The 18568-nt window shown below is 42.0% G+C and overlaps 2 protein-coding genes across 3 annotated transcripts; one reads left to right on the forward strand and one right to left on the reverse strand.

Annotated features, from left to right (window-relative positions):
- The first annotated feature begins 1733 nt into the window (after positions 1-1733).
- Positions 1734-9687, forward strand: tox4a (TOX high mobility group box family member 4 a). Its single transcript, XM_074689401.1, has 9 exons — positions 1734-2231; positions 2342-2407; positions 3815-4105; positions 4199-4420; positions 5692-6024; positions 6144-6224; positions 6314-6994; positions 8751-8893; positions 8975-9687. The coding sequence occupies exons 1-9, from the start codon at positions 2127-2129 to the stop codon at positions 9030-9032; spliced, it is 1980 nt and encodes a 659-aa protein (XP_074545502.1). The 5' UTR covers positions 1734-2126; the 3' UTR covers positions 9033-9687.
- Positions 9688-10087: 400 nt separating this feature from the next.
- LOC141803868 (E3 ubiquitin/ISG15 ligase TRIM25-like) lies at positions 10088-18019 on the reverse strand. Of its 2 annotated transcripts, XM_074687908.1 has the most exons (7): positions 17515-18019; positions 16994-17311; positions 16244-16333; positions 15984-16062; positions 14740-14829; positions 13988-14044; positions 10088-11080 (listed from the first exon to the last, which is right to left on the reverse strand). In XM_074687908.1, the coding sequence occupies exons 1-7, from the start codon at positions 17770-17772 to the stop codon at positions 10548-10550; spliced, it is 1425 nt and encodes a 474-aa protein (XP_074544009.1). In that variant the 5' UTR covers positions 17773-18019; the 3' UTR covers positions 10088-10547. The 2 variants fall into 2 exon arrangements, with proteins under 2 accessions (XP_074544009.1, XP_074544010.1); XM_074687909.1 differs by lacking the exon at positions 13988-14044.
- Between the last annotated feature and the right edge of the window lie 549 nt (positions 18020-18568).

An 18568-nucleotide genomic window follows, 5' to 3' on the forward strand; every position in this document is an offset into this window, starting at 1 on the left:
TGCATACAGTGCGGTGACACACTGGACACGAGTTTGGTTTGACCCCTGCTGCTGAAGCTCGTGTGATTTCATTCAAGGTTTTCCCTGCACATGTAGATCAAGACAATTTCTTGCTGCAGAAACCCTTGGACGCCAAGGTCTTGGTTTGTCTTCCAAGCTGCTGGTTCATCTGTATTTCTGCAGTGTGTATCCAACTGCTGAGGGACTGCATATCTGGAAGCATCTGTTCCCTTCCTGGCCCAGAATCTGTATATGTAGGTGTGTTTCCTTGTGTTAGGTTCCTTGTTTTGGCCACTTTTGTTCCTGACAAACTTTCAAATGTGCTGGCTGTATATAGTCATGAAGCACGGCTGCAAATTTAATCTATAAAATTATTCTGGGGACTAATTGAGTATAAATCAGAGGTTGGTTATTTACCCACACACACAAAAAAAAAAAATCCAGAAAGAGAAAGGTCAAAATCCTGTCTGCAGGACCCTGACCCTAACCCTGTCCTAAACACTTATTCTCTGCCTCTCAAAGTGGAAGACAGGATATATTTGAAAACTTAAATCACTTTTCCCCATAACAAGTTCAGATGCTTTTCAAAAGAAGAATTAATGCACCTAGCCAATAAGCCAAGAATGTGAGAAGAATATAACTAAACATGACAGAAGAACAAATTGTTGAATCGTTTTGATCATGATGTAGCTGACATGAAACTAAATAAGGGGACGTCTCTGTGGTTTTGGAATGGTCAATGTGATGTATACATAGGGGTTTTTCCTATACTTGTTTGTGCCGGTGACAGTTATTTCTTCTTTGTTTATAAAGCAGTGGTCCAGGTCTAATGTAGACTAGTTATGTGTCATTTGCAAACAACCTATTTCTAAGAGCCGATGCTTTGAGGTGAACCAGAAGGGCTGACTCCCATTGAGTGAGAGCTGGCTCTCAATTTTTTTTCCTTTTATTGCTCAGCTCTCACTCAGTCTCTTAGTTCAGCTTCCCTTTGTTTTGACTGACAGCATAGAAGCCATGTAGCCAATCACATGTAGGGATATAGGATCATACCCTTATGTGATAGCAGAGAGGTGAACACTCAGTCAGGTTTCTCTTTTCAGTGAATGAGAAAATGAACAGCGGAGAGGAGAGTGCTTCACACCGCATAACACATAAATAATCCACCTGCAATCTGCATCCGGTTGCAGTTTAAAACCACTGGGAACAGCAGAGCAGAGTGCTTTCACTGTAAATGAAAACTATTAAAATAACAGTTAAGCAAAAGTACAAATTAACAAAATGTGGATTCTCATAACAACACTGAATGCAAAAGAGTTTATCAGTACAAAAATCACTCATTTATGTCGGGTTGGGCTAAGTTATCAGGCAACAAATAATTTTAAATTAGGAGCCGTCTGAGAGCCAAAAGAATAGGCTCTTCTTTGGGGGGCAAAAATCTGGGAAGGAAGAAATCCATCTCACAGAGGTACTGCTGCTTTCAAGAGCTTCTAGTTTTCTCGTACATGAGAATCTTCAACAATGACCGAACGTTAGAGAATGCTGAAAAAAACGTATATTTGTCAATACTTTTATTTCGTTTGAAAGTTAGTCAAGACCTGGTAAATGGTTAGCTTAAAGTGAACCAACCTGTACCTAGTGATGAATAATTCAATGATTGAAGGTTTACATGATCACATTTTTCCGATTGTCCGTAAATCCCCCACCACTAGCCGCTGCGTACGATGTGATGCAAGTACTAACGGCTGCGAAGCCCCGCCTTCCCGTTACCCTCTCGTGTGATGAGGGTAGTCGGTGTAGCATCACATAGGCTTTTGAATGGGTTTAGTCTAGCCTCTTGTTATCTTTTTACTCGGGTAGCTCCCCCTTACAGTTGGCAACGCTATTATTATTTTCGGGTGTTAACAGTATTTAAAGCACACCTCATCCCCGCTTCCTATAGGGTCTCAAAAGTAATAGCTTCGCATCATCTAGACCTCAACGTTATGCCAACCTACAGCTAGCTAGCTAGCTGGCTAGTTAGCTAGCGAGCAAGCAGCTCTCATTAATGTGATACCTAAATGGAAAAGTGAAGGAAATACGGGAAATTCAGTTTTTACAAAGTATTCCGCGTAAGTTAAAGTTTCAGTATGGATCTCAATTTTTACTCCGAGCTGTCAGACGGTTGTCCTCAAAATGTTGATGCGGAGTTTTTGGACACTCAAGCGTACGGTGGCTACCCAGAGGAGAACAAGGTATTATTAAACTAGCTCAATCTGTATCACAGTAGAAATTTTAGATACCAACATTTTTTTATGTCTCATGTACAGTACGTACCCAGTTAAATGACAGAAGTCTGTTTCAGTTTGCAGAGGGAGGAGACAGTTACCTGACCATCAGTGGATCGGGCCATCCTTTCTTATCCGCAGAGGTTAGTTGATACAAACTTGTCTTCTTTTCATTTCTCATACATAACTCTAACCGATATGTATTATATGTATTATATAATATGTAGTGAAATCTGTAGTGATAAAGAAGTTTTAATAAACAAGTTACAAAATGCTGTTCACAGGGTTGGGACTTCAGTTATGAACAAATACACAAAAACAAAAAAGCAGATGTAAAGTTTTGCATGATCTCATCGTGAAGTGGATACAGACCCCCTTCACTGTTTACTCTTGCTTTTGCAGCCTGATGCTACAATCGATCAAATGTATTTTTGCTCACATTAATCTACACTCGGTACTCAATAACAACAAAGTTAAGAAAGGGAAATCTGAAATATTGCATTGGCATACACAGTCACACCTTTACTCAGTGTGTACCTTTGGCAGCAACTACAGCCTCTAGCCTTTTTGGATATAATGCATCGAGCTTTGTACACCTGGACCTGGGGGATTTTCTGCCATTCTTGTTTGCAAATCCTTTTAAGCTCTGTCAGGTTGAATGGAGACCGTCTGTGGACAGCCATTTTCACATCTCTCCAGAGATGGTAGATCAGGCTCAAGTCTGGGTCCTGGTTGGGCTACTCAGAGACATTCAAAGAGTTGTCCCTATAAGCCACTCCTGTGCTGCCTTAGAAACAAAACCTTCAGCCCAGTCCAAGGTCCTGAGCGCTGTGGAACAGATTTTCACTGAGGATCTCTAAACTCTGCTCCATTCATGCATGTTTACATCCACAAATGTAGCATCAGGCAGTAACAAAAGTGAAAAAAGTGAAGGGCAAAATATTTCCTGAATGCACAGTATATTAGTCATACATCACTGGAATAACTCACTAACACTACTTCTTCAGAAAGAACATAGTCAAGGAAAACAAAGCCAGACAAATTCAGTATGTTTTAGAGTGAGTTTTAAAGGAGGACTCAAACTGGCCTTCCAGAGATCTCCACACAAGAGGATCCTCAGCTGTTTTAGGATCCACTAGAAGGGTCTGCCTGAAGGATCAGCAGTTAGGTTCTCCTGCAGTCAGCAGCTGACCGATGAAGGCTGGAGCCTGGTCATTTTTGGCATTACAAACAAACGATAAAATAACCATAGTTGAGGTAGTGAAGGGCAGCTGATACAAGTATTGTATTTAATTTGCTTTCTTCGTATCAGAAGCTAGGCAGCAGCATTCTGAATACCAGAAAATAGTTGTGTGTGGAAAAAAAGAAATGCATGGATGACTGATTTCTTCATCAGGTTAAAAAGAAATGATCTGGTTTTGCATCTATCAATGGTCTACGGGATTTAAGGCCTGTATCAAAAAGAACTTGTCAGATTTTCAGGCCTTGGCTGCAAAACATAATCAGACATCCATACTGACCCAGCACTCTGCCCCTCTCTCTACAAACAGCAGACATTTCATACTCCCAGTCTCGGGGATGAGGTCTTTGAAATTCCCCCAATCAACTTGGATCCAGACCCGAGTCTGAGCATCGGTGATGCAGTGTCCCACTTTGAGCTGGCAGACGGCACCGGTGGATCTTCAGGTTCCCGTAGTCTTGTGAGCAACCTGGTGGTTGAGGCCAATGACCCTTCTTTTGCCTCCACCTTTGTGAACTCTGGGTCCCAGGGCCTGGAGCAGCTGAACCTGGGGACCATTGGGCAGGCTGGAGGGGGGGCCCTGCTCAGCTCCTCTGCACTGGTGAGAGATCTGCAGAGTCTGACTCAGAATAGTGCTTAAATTTTGTAATGAATGGAATACGAGTTTTCATCTTTCATCTTAATCCCTCTGTAGGAACTGTCCAGTTCAAGTGGTTCCCATTTCAGCAGTTCCTCCCCCATGACCATCGATGTCCAGCTGGGTGACATCGGTCATGGTCTTTTGGGCAGTAGTCACCTGAGCACCATTAACCAGTCTGAGCTTTCCATGGGTCTTGGGGGTCATTCGGAGCAGCCTCTGTCTGCTACTCCATCACCAGCCGGCTCCCTGCAGGATGAAGACATGGATGATTTCAAGGTGAGGGTGTGGATGGTTTTTTTTAAGGGGTGGGGTAAGTGATTGGAATTTGGATGAAGGTTTGTGAAGGGATCGCAGTGCATGTTTGTATATCAGTTGTACTTTCCATGTTGTCTAAGCAGCCATCCACCGGAAAATATCATTGAAGGCGATGCGATTCCAGAGGGCACCATGAATGTTGTTCCTTAAACACAGAAAACAAAGGAAATCAGTACACCCCCCCCCCCCCCCCCCCCAAAATAAATAAATAAATAAATAAAAAACAAACAAACAAACAAAACATTCAGGAGTAATAGAAAAAGGGTTGTCTTAGGGTTCATTTGCCTGAGTAAAAATGCCTGTTTTGAGTGGTATAAACTATGTAACACAGTCAGTATTTTTCCAGTTTGGATTCTACAGAACTGAAACTCATTAACCTGTGGATCCAGTTTGCTGACTTCTGATTTTTGACTTGACTCATCACTTATTGCAATTTTCAAAGGTTGGACTAAATTACAAGCTTGAAGTTTAGCAGTCAGATGCGACAAGGCCTTAAAGACCTGCTTCAGCCTCAGCCTCCAGAAAAGACACAAGACTTTTACACCACTGTTTACAGACCCTCACTTGTATGTATCTGGAATTTGATTCTGATTATGCAGGATTCTTTTTTTTTATCTTCACCTGAATACGGAAAATTAAGCATTAGATCTTTTTTTTTCTTACTGTTCTTTGGTAATCACATGACTTGAGTAGTTGTGACGTATCTTTCCTTGAATGAGGATCACTCCTGGTCCTCCTGACTGACTGCGTACTAACTTTGTGGTCTAAATTCCTAATGCTGGCTTGAAGAAGACACGGAGTTCAATGATGAAGAGGAGAGTTCTGGCAGCTTCAGTCCAACAGTTTACGGTCAAAAACCCAAAAATCTAGAGTCCAGCCTTCTTTTTATACCCCTAGGGTGTTCTAATTGTGTGCATGCAGTCCCTCTATGGCCAACAGTCTCTCTGTCTCTGGGTTTTCTGTAGTATTCTGGTCTCTCTGAGGGAGCAGATCTTGGTCAGGACAGCTGAGGGCACTAAATCTATCAATCCTGGCGAAAATGAAGTCATCGTCTCAAGTTCACAGTCAGGCTAAAGTTGTCCAAGGGTTAAAGGTTAGCTCCTGCAGGCCTCTCAGACCTCTGCAGGATGGCTTCTGCACTAAATGAATCCTCCCTAAGTGAACCCTCAGCAGTTGCTTTGGAGAAAAGCTGACATCTCCCTCTCTCCTCTTGTCACTTCTTTCTTGCACAGAGGAGTGTCCTGGTGGACTCCCCCTTGTCTCTCCCGTCCTCCTCTGCACTCAGCCACACGTCCTCCCACCAAGTGCCAACATCCTCTGTGACTGTGGCCAGGCGAGGTGGGGGTAAGCCAGCCACTCTGGCCTCAATAACTGGAGCTGTGGGCACCAAAAGAGTCAGGAAGAAGAAAGACCCAAACGAACCACAGAAGCCTGTTTCAGCGTACGCCCTGTTCTTCAAAGACACCCAGGCAGCCATCAAGGGCCAGAACCCCAACGCCTCTTTTGGGGAGGTGTCGAAGATTGTTGCGTCCATGTGGGACAGCCTGGCAGAGGAACAGAAACAGGTTAGGGAATACAGTATATCAGTGTTTTGTGTAAGATGTAGGGAAAAAGAAATGCTGTCATGATGTGCAGACAAAGAGAGTCAGCTTATAACCTTTGTTGTTGGATGTGTTTTCAATAGGTCTACAAGAGGAAGTATGAAGCTGCCAAGATGGACTATGTGAAAGCTCTGGCAGCCTATAGAGAAAGCCAGCTCACACAGGTCAGATTATGTTATCCTCTGAGAAAAAGTGGCTGATAAAAGAGATTTCTTTTCATAAGACTTATCAGTTTTATCCGTCTTTGAAACAGCCTGCCACAGAGGAGATGGAGACCACCCCTTCACCTCCTCCACCAGTGGTCAGCTCCACACCTGCAGCCCCTCACCATACTGTCCACCCTGCTAACAAGAGCCAAGAACAGAACACCATCACCAACATCTGTGCCTCAAACATCATCCTGGACGTCCCTGAGCGGGCCACACGTTCCCGCACAGGAGCAAACAAAGCCCAGGCAGCTGTGCCCCCCGCCCAGACCATCACCAAGATCATCATCTCAAAGCACATGCTGCAGGCAGGGAGTCAGGTGGTGACGGTGCTACCTGGAGGGGTCCGCACTCTGCAGCCGACACTGGTCGTGTCAGGTGCGTCTCGTCAGCCGCCTCCACTTCAGCAGATGCAGAACGCACCACCTCCACCGCGGCTGCAGCAAATGGCACCGGCACCTCCACCCTTACAGGCCAAGCCCCGCGAGGGAAGCACCACACTAGGCGTCCCTGTGTCCATCACAGCCACACCTCCACCTCCACTCCAGATAAAGATAGTTCCTGCCTCCCTGCAGGGCAAAGACTCCCTGCCAATTATCGTCCCGGATACAGTGAGCAACGCCGCATCCTCCCAGTCTGCTCCTGTGTCGGTGCAGGTGGTGAGCTCAGGTGATCCACAGGGCAGTTTGGACGATGATGAAGTTACAGAAGTGCTCCAGTCAGAAGAGGTGAGGTTTCACTTTAACTGTATCTATTTATTCATTTAAACTGAACTAAAAACACAGTTTTATATACTTAAGTATAATCACCTGTTTTAGGATTCTTGTGTTCTACAGAGTTAATAACTTCCCAGAATACCTTTCGACACACAATTACCCTGCAAAAACTAATCTAAGCAAGTGTTTTTATCTCAGTGAAAATGTATATTAGACCTAATGTGAGCCACATTGACTCGATGAGTCCAGAAAAAAAAGTCTCATTTTAGGATTTTAAAAGAACAATGATGCCTGAATATCTGGGTAAGATTAAAGGTCCCATATTATGCTCTTTTGCTGCAGTTCAATATGGATCATTGATGTCTTCATGAAATGGTAGTAACATGTTTTGGTCCAAAAAGCCAATAAATCAAGCACAGCAGCATTGTTTCCAGGCTCTCAGAACACGGCGCCACGAGCTCCAAGTGCACAATGTTTAGAAAACAGCCAAGCTCGCTTACCGTAACATTACAGGCTAAAACAACAGGCTAACTGCAGCTAAAGTTAGCATCCTGAAGCTAACACTGAGACAGGGGACACTGAGGAAAAGCTCTTACATCTGCTCCACAGCACACAGCATTTAAAATACTCACATTTTCAGGGTCCGGGGTTTGTTGGTGGATGGTTGGTAATGCGCCTGGATTCAGGACCAGTCTATTCACTAGCCCTCTGTTGTACTGTCCAAAGTTGGAAAAGCAGTCGGCCATGAAGTGACTAGCACACACATGCACAGTTTTACTGAGTGTAGCTGGCACATTTCCCTCATAAATGAACTCTAACCACTTAGACTTGTCTTCTTCCGATGGGAAGCTTGTGCATGGAACTATGTGGCTGTTAACAGCCAAAAACAGAGCAGTGATGGTTCTTCAACTTTGGCATTCTCCTCCCCGTTGCTGGAGAGTGGGCGGGGCGGGGGTTCGGGGGTATTTGCTCCAGTGGACCAATCAGGCGTCGGCAAACCCCAGAAATTCGAAACAGCTCGTTTTAGGTCAGGATTTTACATTCACAAGCACTACTAAGTACAGGTTTGGTCATTAAATAACACATTTTGTGGGCTGGGAGGAAAGCCAAAGACCCACAAATTTAACCAAAAGACTTAAAGTGATTTTTGCATTTGCAAGAAATCTAGCAATGGGGGGGAACAAGAATGTTAATGTCAATCATTAAAAGTAATCAAATCAAACTTTTAAAATGACTAAATACAAATACATTTTCAACTTCTTATTCAGAGCTCCAACTCTCATCTGAAAGTTTTAACATCTAGATTGTTCTTTTTTTAGTTTGAAAAGGTGACAAAGGAATAATCCCGACAGATCTTGGAGGAGTTTGCGTTGAATTCATGTCAGGGTCTGGTCATTCTTTAGGAAATAAAAAGAACATGGCTGAGCCACACAATGTGAAGTTTGGAGACATCATGTGCTTCACTGTTGCCCTCTGAAACAGACTGGCGGTAAAAGCCACAGGGAACAGGGCTCACATGACATTTTAGGTAGTGAAAACTGCTGTTCAGTCAAAACTCACAAACTGGTACATAGTAGCATAGTAGACCTCTTTAGCTTGATCATTTTCAACAGGTCTATTCAGAGTTGTAGGGATAATTATTCAAAGAGGGAGAGTATTTCAAAGGTGTTCGCTGATTTTTCTCACAGTGACTATGATATTGTCTGTGCAAACAAAAACACTCTTTCGCATCTAAATAATGCTGCTTCAAATCTTCACCCATTCGTAGGATGACATGGAGGTCAATGGCTCGAGCAGTGGCGGGACTGTGAGGAGCATGTGTGTTAGGACGGGCTGCAACAACCCAGCTGTGAAGAGCGACGACTGGGACAATGAGTACTGCAGCAACGAATGTGTGGCCACTCACTGCAGGTCAGTACAGCTTTGAAACTGCCTTTTCTTTTGTTTCCAGAAACACTTACTAAACTTCATATTCTTCTTTTCTTGTTCCAGAGACATATTCAAGGAATGGTGCTCGATCAGAAACCAGAACATGGGAACAGTGAAGTAGAAGAGGCTGCTGTCAGTTTAATCAGAAGAAAGAAAACGTGTGCAGTATAGCTGATTGTTTTTTTACCCACAGTGTCATAAATCCCTCTCTGTTTTTGTACAGTTCTGTAGGTTTGAAAGACTCTTTTCTGGAAATAAAAAAGGAGTATTTGTAAATGGTACTAATTTAGGACGGGGCTTTCATGTTGGTAGTTTTCTGCACAGTCTGTTCTTATTCAGGGCTGTGGTGACTATCTACAGTTTTTGGGCAGTCAACAGGAGATTTAAAGGCAGCTGGAGAAAAGATTGAAGCCCATACAGGTCAGTTCAGATCTATGTAAGCTGTAGGAGAAGCTTTTTAACACTCCGATCTAAGGAATCAACATGTCAACTGTTTTTACCCTGGTTTAAAATATGTTTGTACAGTGCTAACTTTGGCCTTCAAATTTACGCTCTGAAACATCTCAAATATTTTGTGGCAAGTGAGAGGAATTCCTCCAGTTCTTTGTGTATTCAGCCTGAGTTTGTATCATTGCTTTGTTTTTGTACTAAAGATAGCTGCCTTCAAGGTTTGGTCATGCCTTTTTTTGGTAAAATATTCTGTTCAAATGATTCTGGTTGGTTTGTGTTCTGCCTCAATCATTTCTTAATAAATGAGCTGCCATGCTCAAACTGAATTTTCTCCCTTATTTCCTTCCTCAAGTCACTCAGTGAACAGGACGTGTGATGCACAGTCAGACGTTTCCATGAGAAGTGGAAGAACCATTTTTTGAGTCTTCAAAGAAAAACTCAAACAACACAAACAGAACATTGTGGGGATTCACTTACAAAGGTGCCAGTGTGAGGGGAGCTCTGGTGCCTTCATACAGAGCATCTCAGCAGCACCCATAAAGTAAACCAACATCTCTACCAACCCTTGGAGTGTATAGATTGATCCCTCATAATACACCAGTGCCTCTCTAGCTTCTGAGTCCAAATTCAAAAACTGTATGATTTTAACCTCACCTGTCACCTTGAGTACTAAAGTTTAATCTGTGGGACAAAGAAAAGACTGCATGTTGCTCTCAGTTTATCCGTCCAACTTATTTTATTCATTGAAGTATCTGTGACAAAGTTTGGGATCATTCTGAAGTTCTGAGCCCGAGGTTGAGTTAGTCTGCACCTTAAGATCAGAAATGGACTAATTCTGTTTTAAAAGCACTCTAACCATCGAGAAATCAGGTGAAGTCTTTTGTCAGTGTTTCATAGGTCCATGTTGTCTTGTTATAAACACCCAAAATGGACCAGTTCATCTTTATGTATATCTGTAAAATTATACCTTGATCTACATTCATGTCGACATAAACAATCTATAATTTAATTAAATTATTCACACATTGTACAAAGCATTAATCATGATACAAAAATATACTGAGATGATTTTGTGTTTTTTGGATTTGATTTTTGACCGCAGTATTAAGTGCAAAGCTTTTCTCTCCCCTAAGGCAGCGTGGATTCAGCATAAGCTGAATGTAATAGGTAAGAAATTGCAGGATTGTCAGGACACTTTGACGATGGAGGCTCTACTAGGGGGATCCACACGGTAAAGTCCAAATCCCAGGCACACCGGCTCAGTCAGCTCAGCGCTGAACTCGTGCAGATGTTTGATTGTGGAGTTCACAGCACTGAATACAATGTTTCCTTTCTCGATGTTAACGCTCACTGCGATCCGACTGCTCTGTAAGGTAGCAGACAGAACAGTTTTCTCTCCTTTGTGGTACGCAAACAGCTCTCCTTTGCCGTTGTGCGTGAGGCTCCAGGATTCAGCGTTGTATCCAAAGGCACTGCTGTGTTTGCTCTTGCGTTTGATGCTCTTAAAGGACACGGCGATGTCCCAGTACCCCTCAGCCTCCACCTCCCAGACATGAGCTCCAGTGGAGAAACAGCGTGCTGAGAGGACCTGTGGGGCTTCATTGAAGCGTCTGGATTTGTCCGGATAGTGAAGCTTAGTTTTCACTCTCTCTGCTGTTCTCAGGTCAGTGGAGAGTCCAAGGAAAGGACTGGCTGAGTCCACATCCAGCAGGAGTGTTCCTGAGAAAACGACAGACCATTTGAGTTTACAAAGTGATTCTGCTGTCACTCTGAGTTTTGGATCATCCTCACCATTACAGTGTAATGGTTGCTTTCTTCTTGACTCAGTTTTAATTGTGATGTGTGTGCACCGTGCTCTCCTGAGATAATGCAGGTATCATTGTCAGTTAAGTTTTGGTCGGCATCACCAGTTCTCAACATTTAGCATAATAGCTTTAAATGAATATGGCTGTTAGATGTCATCGAACTATCATCCCTGACTTCTTCTTCTTCAACACTTTCCTGTAAATGTTGTTTATACCACTGAGCATTTCTTTATATCAGATATCTTCTGTGCTTTCTGAGCTCTGATAGTGTAACAACCAGAGTGTTTGAAAGCTTTGTTGGGATGTCTGCTATGATCAGGTTTTTGGTGTTTTGGCTGTAACATTACAGCCACAGACAGGGGAAGTAAACAACCTCCTTTCAGTGATTATCTCTTCACAGTGGGGCCTGTCAGGACACAAACATCACAACCATCTCTAGGGTTTACAGAGAGTGGTCCCAAAAAGAGAAAATATACGTTGAGCAGCAGTTCTCTGGGAAAAAATGCCTCATTGATGCCAGAGGTCAGAGGAGAATGGACAGACTGGTTGGAGATGATAGAAAGACAACAGAAACTCAAATAACCACCTGTTACAACTGAGGTCTGCAGAGGAGCATCTCTGAACGCACAACACATCCAATGATGAAGCGGAAAGGCTACAGGAGCAGAAGAACGCACAGGGTGTAGAACAGGAAATTGAGGCTACAATTCACACAGGCTCACCGAAACTGGACCATAGATGACTGAGAAATGTTGCCTGGTCTGTTGAGTCCTGATTTCTGCTCCACATACAGATGGTTGGCTCAGGATTTGGAGTAAACAATAAGAAAGCATGGATCCATCCTGCCTTGTATCAACACTTAAATCTGCTGCTGCTTGTATAATGGTGTGGGAAGATTTTCTTGGGCCCCTAAGTACCAGAGGAGCATGGTTTGAACTAAGTTCACAGCCTACCTGACTACCCTTGCTGACCATCCAATCCAATCCAATCCATTTTTATTTGTATAGCACATTTTACCAACACAAGGTCCCCAAAGTGCTGCACAGAGTAATAGCACTGATAAAAACAGACAACCAACATCAATACAAAAGAATTGAATTATAAATACTAATATATATTAAAAAATTAAAAAAAGAAATAAAAACATAATTAAAACAAATAAATAAAAAATAAAAACAGTCAGAGGACCACACAATTTCATGCCGGGTTAAACGCAAGTGAATAAAAATGTGTTTTTAAACGAGACTTAAAAGCGTCAACAGGGGGCGCCATTCTGATGTGTGGTGGAAGATTATTCCACAGCTTGGGTCCGACAACAGAAAATGCCCGGTCGCCCCGACTTTTAAGCCTTGTCTTAGGAACGACAAGCTGGAGCTGGCTCTCAGACCTCAGCGAGCGCACGGGGTTGTAAAGTGCAATGAGGTCTGAGATGTACGCGGGTGCCAGTCCATGCAGGGCCTTAAAAACAAACAATAAAATCTTAAAATCAACTCTAAAATGAACAGGGAGCCAGTGCAGTGAAGATAAAATTGGCGTGATGTGTTCTCTACGTCGTGTGCCGGTTAAAAGACGAGAAGCAGAGTTTTGGACTAGCTGTAAGCGTGCCAGGTTCGCTTGGCTAATACCCGTGTACAATGCATTACAGTAGTCAAGACGTGTAGAGATAAAAGCATGAGTCACTCGCTCCAAATCATTAAAAGACAAAACTGGTTTTAAACGAGATAAAAGCCGAAGATGATAAAAACTGGATTTAACCACGGCATTTATCTGCTTATCAAGTTTAAAATCTCCATCAACAATGACGCCAAGGCTGGTGGCTGTAGATTTATGAAACTCTTGAAGAGAACACAAATCAGAATTGAAAACAAAAGAAGAGTTGGGTTTAAAAATGACAATTTCTGTCTTGGATTCATTTAATTTTAAAAAATTCATAGCCAACCAAACCTTGACGTCATGCAAGCAGTTTAGTAGGGGTGCCAGGGGGCTGTTTATGCTGTTTATGTCCATCCCTTTATGACCACAATGTACCCATCTTCTGATGGCTACTTCCAGCAGGATAACGCTCCATGTCACAAAGCTCAGATCATCTCAGACTAGTTTCTTGAACATGACAATGAGTTCCATGTACTCCAAAAGCCTCCATGGTCACCAGATCTCAATCCAATAGAGCATCTTTGGGATGTGGGGATGTTGAGGCCATGGGCGTTCAGCCCACAGACCTGCAGCAACTGTGTAATGCTTTCATGTCAATATGGAGCAAAATCTCTGAGGAAGGTTTCCAGCACCTACCCCAAAGAATAGAGGCTAAAACTGTACTAATATGGCGTTCCAAATAAATAAAGTGTCAGCTGAATGTTTATTCTTTTTTGCTGAGAGGCACCTGATGGTATCAGCGTTAAAAAAGTTAAAGTGTCACAATGCATAGATATAATGCTTTTATTGCTGCTCTGATGATACAAAGCTGAGGGTCAGACGAGGACAGTAAATGTAGTCAGACAGCCAGGCAGGACGCAACATCAGTCTTGGGTAATCCTCTCTGCCTTAAAAGTTAAATGTCAGGAAAAGCAGACACCTGGTTATCAGCTGAACAGCAAACTCTCAGTGTTTTATTTACCTCAGCAAGTCAAGATTCATAACTGGGTGTGAACTGACTCCCTGTCTGATCTTTTTGGATGAGTAACTTCAGACAAAACTTTAAAATTGTTAATACAGGCCTGACAATAGATTATAAACTTGAGCTTAGCGTTCTTCAGTAGGTATCTCTCCGCATCTCTCAGGCCCATTTTAAGAAAACCTCATTTTTCAACAGGTGGATCTGTACCTTGATCTTCTGTGTCTGAATGTTTGTGGCTCTTCACAGGATTATCAACCAAGGAATCTATGAGGACAGAAGGATTGGATAGCAGGTTATTTTAGAGAATTTTACAACCCAGGACTTTTAAGCGTATAATAAATACTATTTAGTTGTAATTAACAAATATATAATTGGCTTCTGCAACCAATAATTCTTTCTTAGATGTTGTTTCTGGACTTAAACTTGGGGGAGAAATATAAATTTGGTTGGAGTCCTTTGTTTCTAACTCCTGTCCCAATAATAACCCTGTAGTGAACAATACTGTTAACCAAAAAACACTGAGGAAATTCCTCACCTCGAGGTCCAGAGAGGAAATATAATTATAATAACTTATGAATGCTTTATTAATTTATGACTGTTCACAGGCAGCAGGATACAAGGTGTAACTTATTAGTGATATAAATGACACTGGATTGCTACCTTTGGACTGAACCGAACTAACTGTCTCCCTTCTTCTGGTCTGAATGCTAGGGCTACGCTGACCACCTGTTGACAGTAGTTTCATATTTAATGGACATGTATAAACCACTTTTTCACCTTTTTTTTAAGTATCTAACTGAATAACTAGCAAATGGGGAATTTGTGTGCAGGTTTAAAACTGAAGCTGAGATTTAGACAACTTAACAGACAAAGCCTGTGAGCCAAAATGTGAAGTATGTTTATGAATTCCCTGTTGTTGTTGTTTTTCACATCAGTAGCAGCCTCTAACATCTTCTTACCTGCAATGGAGGCGTACAGGTGATGCAAATAGTTCTGCTGTTTGTCCAGTGTTACAGTGAGCGCCTGGTTTTCCACGGAGTAGCTATAAGCTGGTCGGAAACAATCAACAGTAAATACTGAGTTATGTCGCACATTCTTATAAAATGTGTAAATTCTAGGGATGGGAATCGAAAACCAATTCCAGTTGAAAATTGTTAACAGTTACATCAAAGGATCAATATCATTAATCTTTTTGCTAATCAATCCTCTTATCAATTCCATTTAATTGACAGGGTTCAGAAGCGTCAGAATTTTGGCTTAATTTGAATTACACCTACTGCACAACCTTAAGTGAGTGGAAACACCAGCAACTTGCAGAAGCAGTTATCTATACTGGGATGTATGTTTGGCATTGTTGCCACTGAAAATTAGAACATTTGCCCACATGCAAAATTTGCTGGAATCGATAAGGGAACCAATAAAGAATTGGATGGATTAGCAGGATTGTTAACAGCATTGGTATTTATAAAATCTTATCAATTCCCATCCCTAGTAAATTCTGTTTAATAGTTTTCCACAGTGATATTTTGATAAACATCCATTTCCTGTTCCTTTTCTAGAGCTGCTGTGTTGGCCTTTGAACATTTTATGATTGGATGAAATATTAATGATGTGTGTTAGCTCCAGTTCCCTGTTTGTGTAATTGTTTGTATAAATCTTCAATTTTTAGATTACCTCTCCTCTGCCCCCACACATATTAAGGGACAGGTCTCTTAGGGCAGGTGGTCAAGTGTTGTTGGGGGAAAGGGAGAGGCTTAAATATTCATGCGTATCCACCAACACCTTTACTGAGACTACAGATTGGGATAAATTGTGAGTGAGGATTTAGGAGTAAGAATTGAAAGATAGGTCTACTCTTGTATTTCAAAACTATGCCCTTCAGTTAAACATCCACACATGAGTCTGCTCTCTGTTAAACCAGTAACTAAAGGGTCACACTAGAACCTGATATACTTTGTATTACTGATCATCCCAGGGTGTCAGCTACTGTCTAGAAGTAATGTGGTCTGATGTTGAGGACGGGTTGAAATCACACTTTTGAAATTCTCAAGAACTAGAAAATCCAGTTTCTTCACAGCCCAGTCAGCAGTGGGGATTCCCCCTGCGCTTACAAGAAATCGTTGCTTTAAAATCATCACAACATTATTCCAGATTAGGTGTCACATCCAGGAGTGATTACTATGAAGGACTGAAATTTCCTTACCGTAATACAGGACAGCAAACCAGAGAAACAGAAGGGCCACAGTGACAGTGTTGAAGGGCGAATGTGCAGGGTCTTTTTCCTGTTACAACGGACAAAAAGTGCATATATTAACTCTAAAAAAAACATATGTAAACCCAATAAAACTAGCAAAACGCTTCAAAGAAAATCATCTAGAACTGCCCAAAGATTCCTGAGACATCATTCAATTGGACTAGAGTGAACAAAATTCCATCCATAAAAGGTAAACTAACTGAGCTCACCTTTTTCTGATCTCTCAGCAGATCTTTCACTGACTCATTGGACTCTTGAATGTGCTCCTTGAGAATTTCAAAGCGCTGGTCAATATATTCCTGTTAAATGCAAACACAATTACAGTCTTCAAATTCTGTTTTAATCCATAACTTTTACAGAACTCAGAAAAAGGCATCTGGCCATCAGTTTTTACTTTCATATCTGAAACATTACCCCACCCCTTATGTAGTGCTTCACAAACAATTCAACTTATCAAAACAAATGTACATTCACTAATTACATCGTCAAGACCCATGTCACACATACTGACGCTGTCTCTTATTTCATATGACATAACCTCCAGTTAACCAAAGAGAACTAAGTCAGATCTCTTTGGCCAAAGTTAGATTGCCAGTACTATCTTTTCACATCTCTTGATTCAGTAAATACACTGAAAACAATCTCTAGGCTTGAGTTGTTCCATCAAATGAAAATAGCAGTGGTTTACAGCATATTTACATCATATTATTAATATGCATCATATTTATATTGAAGTGTATCCTTGTGTATTTTCACTGGTCACTCTGGGGGATCTGAGCTAGAATTTAAAGTTAATGTGGAGTGGTGCAGAGGATGGGTTCAACACAAATGTTGAACTTTCAAGGACTTGAAAATCCAGTTTTCCCACAGCTTAGTCAGCAGCAGCAGGGATTCTCCCTGTGTTTACATGAGATCTCTGTTTCCCCATCATCACAATAAGGTTTAAATGTTAAACTTACAGTCAGCTGTCTCCTCAGGATAGTGGTGGCTTCAGCGGCCTGGTTCTGCTGCTTGCTCTCCAGGGCACATAGGTTACAGATGTAGCGTTTGGATGTGTTGCAGTAGTACTTCAGCACTTGGTCTTCGTGCTGTGGACATTTCCTCTCCTGGAGGTCACTTAGGGGCTTCACCAGGGGATGTCCTGTGAACACCTGGAGCTCCTGATGTGCCTTGAGGTGCTCCTCACACATGGACACTTCACACTTGAGGCAGGACTTCTTCGCCAGAGTTTTCATCTCTGGGCAGAAGTCACAGTACACACTTCTTGTCTCCAGTTCCTGTTCACATAAACAAATTGAGAACAGAAGAAAGGGTTTTAGACATTTATTTAATTCAGTGATTTTTTTAAACTTTCAAAATCATATTTAAAAAAAAGCGCTGTAAATGAAAAAAATGCAACTCTTCAGCTGCACATGTGGAGATAGAGAAAAGTAAACATGTACAGGGGTGCAGTATAAGAAGCATAACAGGAAGTCCTTACCTTCCTACTCCTGTTTATCCTAAAGTCCTCTGCAATGCCGGACAGTGCGTAGTTCCTCTGTACTGTAACGACCTCTCCAAAGTATCTTCTACAGTTTGGGCAGCGAAACGGAATAAAGGAGGAGTGGTCGATCATGCCCTCCACGCAGCTCATACACACACTGTGACCACAGGGCAGCTGACGAGGATCCTTAAAGATGTCCTGACAAACAGGGCAGGTCAGCATCTCTTCAAGCTTTGTTCTACTTACGTCCCCCATGCTCGATCCTTCTTCTTTATAAAGTTTTGGAGCAAACTACAACAGACGACAGGATGGAGTAAACTGCAGATTCAGACTGTTGCCTTTACACGCACACGTCCGGTTTTTTGTTTAAAAAAAGCAGGAGATAATGTAATATGAGGTAAACAAAAGTGCCTATTTTTGAACAAGTTGCTAAGTGAGGTCAATGCTCCTTGTTTGTCATCCCTATGACCACAAAGTGAAACCATCTCTGAGTTACTAGTACTTCCTGGTGGGCGGGGCTTGAGAGGAGGCGGATCGAGTCTAACGTAAACTCCTGTTATATCTATTTAATGTTCAAAAAAACATTATAACATTAAAAGGCCACATAAGACAGAGAAAATGAAAGAAGTAATTACTCAAGCTAATTGATTGTATTCATTCAGACTGGTCTTGAGGCTGACCTTGAGAGAAATTGTGAAGCCTCCAGACTTGGAGCGGTTATCGATAAACTGAGGACATTAAAGAAGGACAAAACGGAGATTCTTTCACGAGTTGAAAAATGCAAAAGATTCTGTTAAACCACGATGTTCTGGTGGTACTGCCACGTTTTTAAAGACTCCCTAACAGAGTTTGGTTTATGAAAATCAATGAACTGGTTCCACCTGGTGGTTCTTCACAATATGGTTGGATTAACTGCAAAAATCTTCGTCTGGGAATAAATTCATGTTATTCTACCACTGGATTTTAAAGACTGCAATAAACATGTACACCCCTTTGTTTTCTCTGTGAACATTTAAATGTTAAAGCAATTCATGTAAAGAGACTAGAGAGG

Source organism: Halichoeres trimaculatus, unplaced genomic scaffold (assembly GCF_033239565.1).
Source record: "Halichoeres trimaculatus isolate MK-OKI-2021-1 unplaced genomic scaffold, fHalTri1.1 fHalTri1_scaffold_15, whole genome shotgun sequence".
In the NCBI taxonomy this organism is placed as follows: domain Eukaryota; kingdom Metazoa; phylum Chordata; class Actinopteri; order Labriformes; family Labridae; genus Halichoeres; species Halichoeres trimaculatus.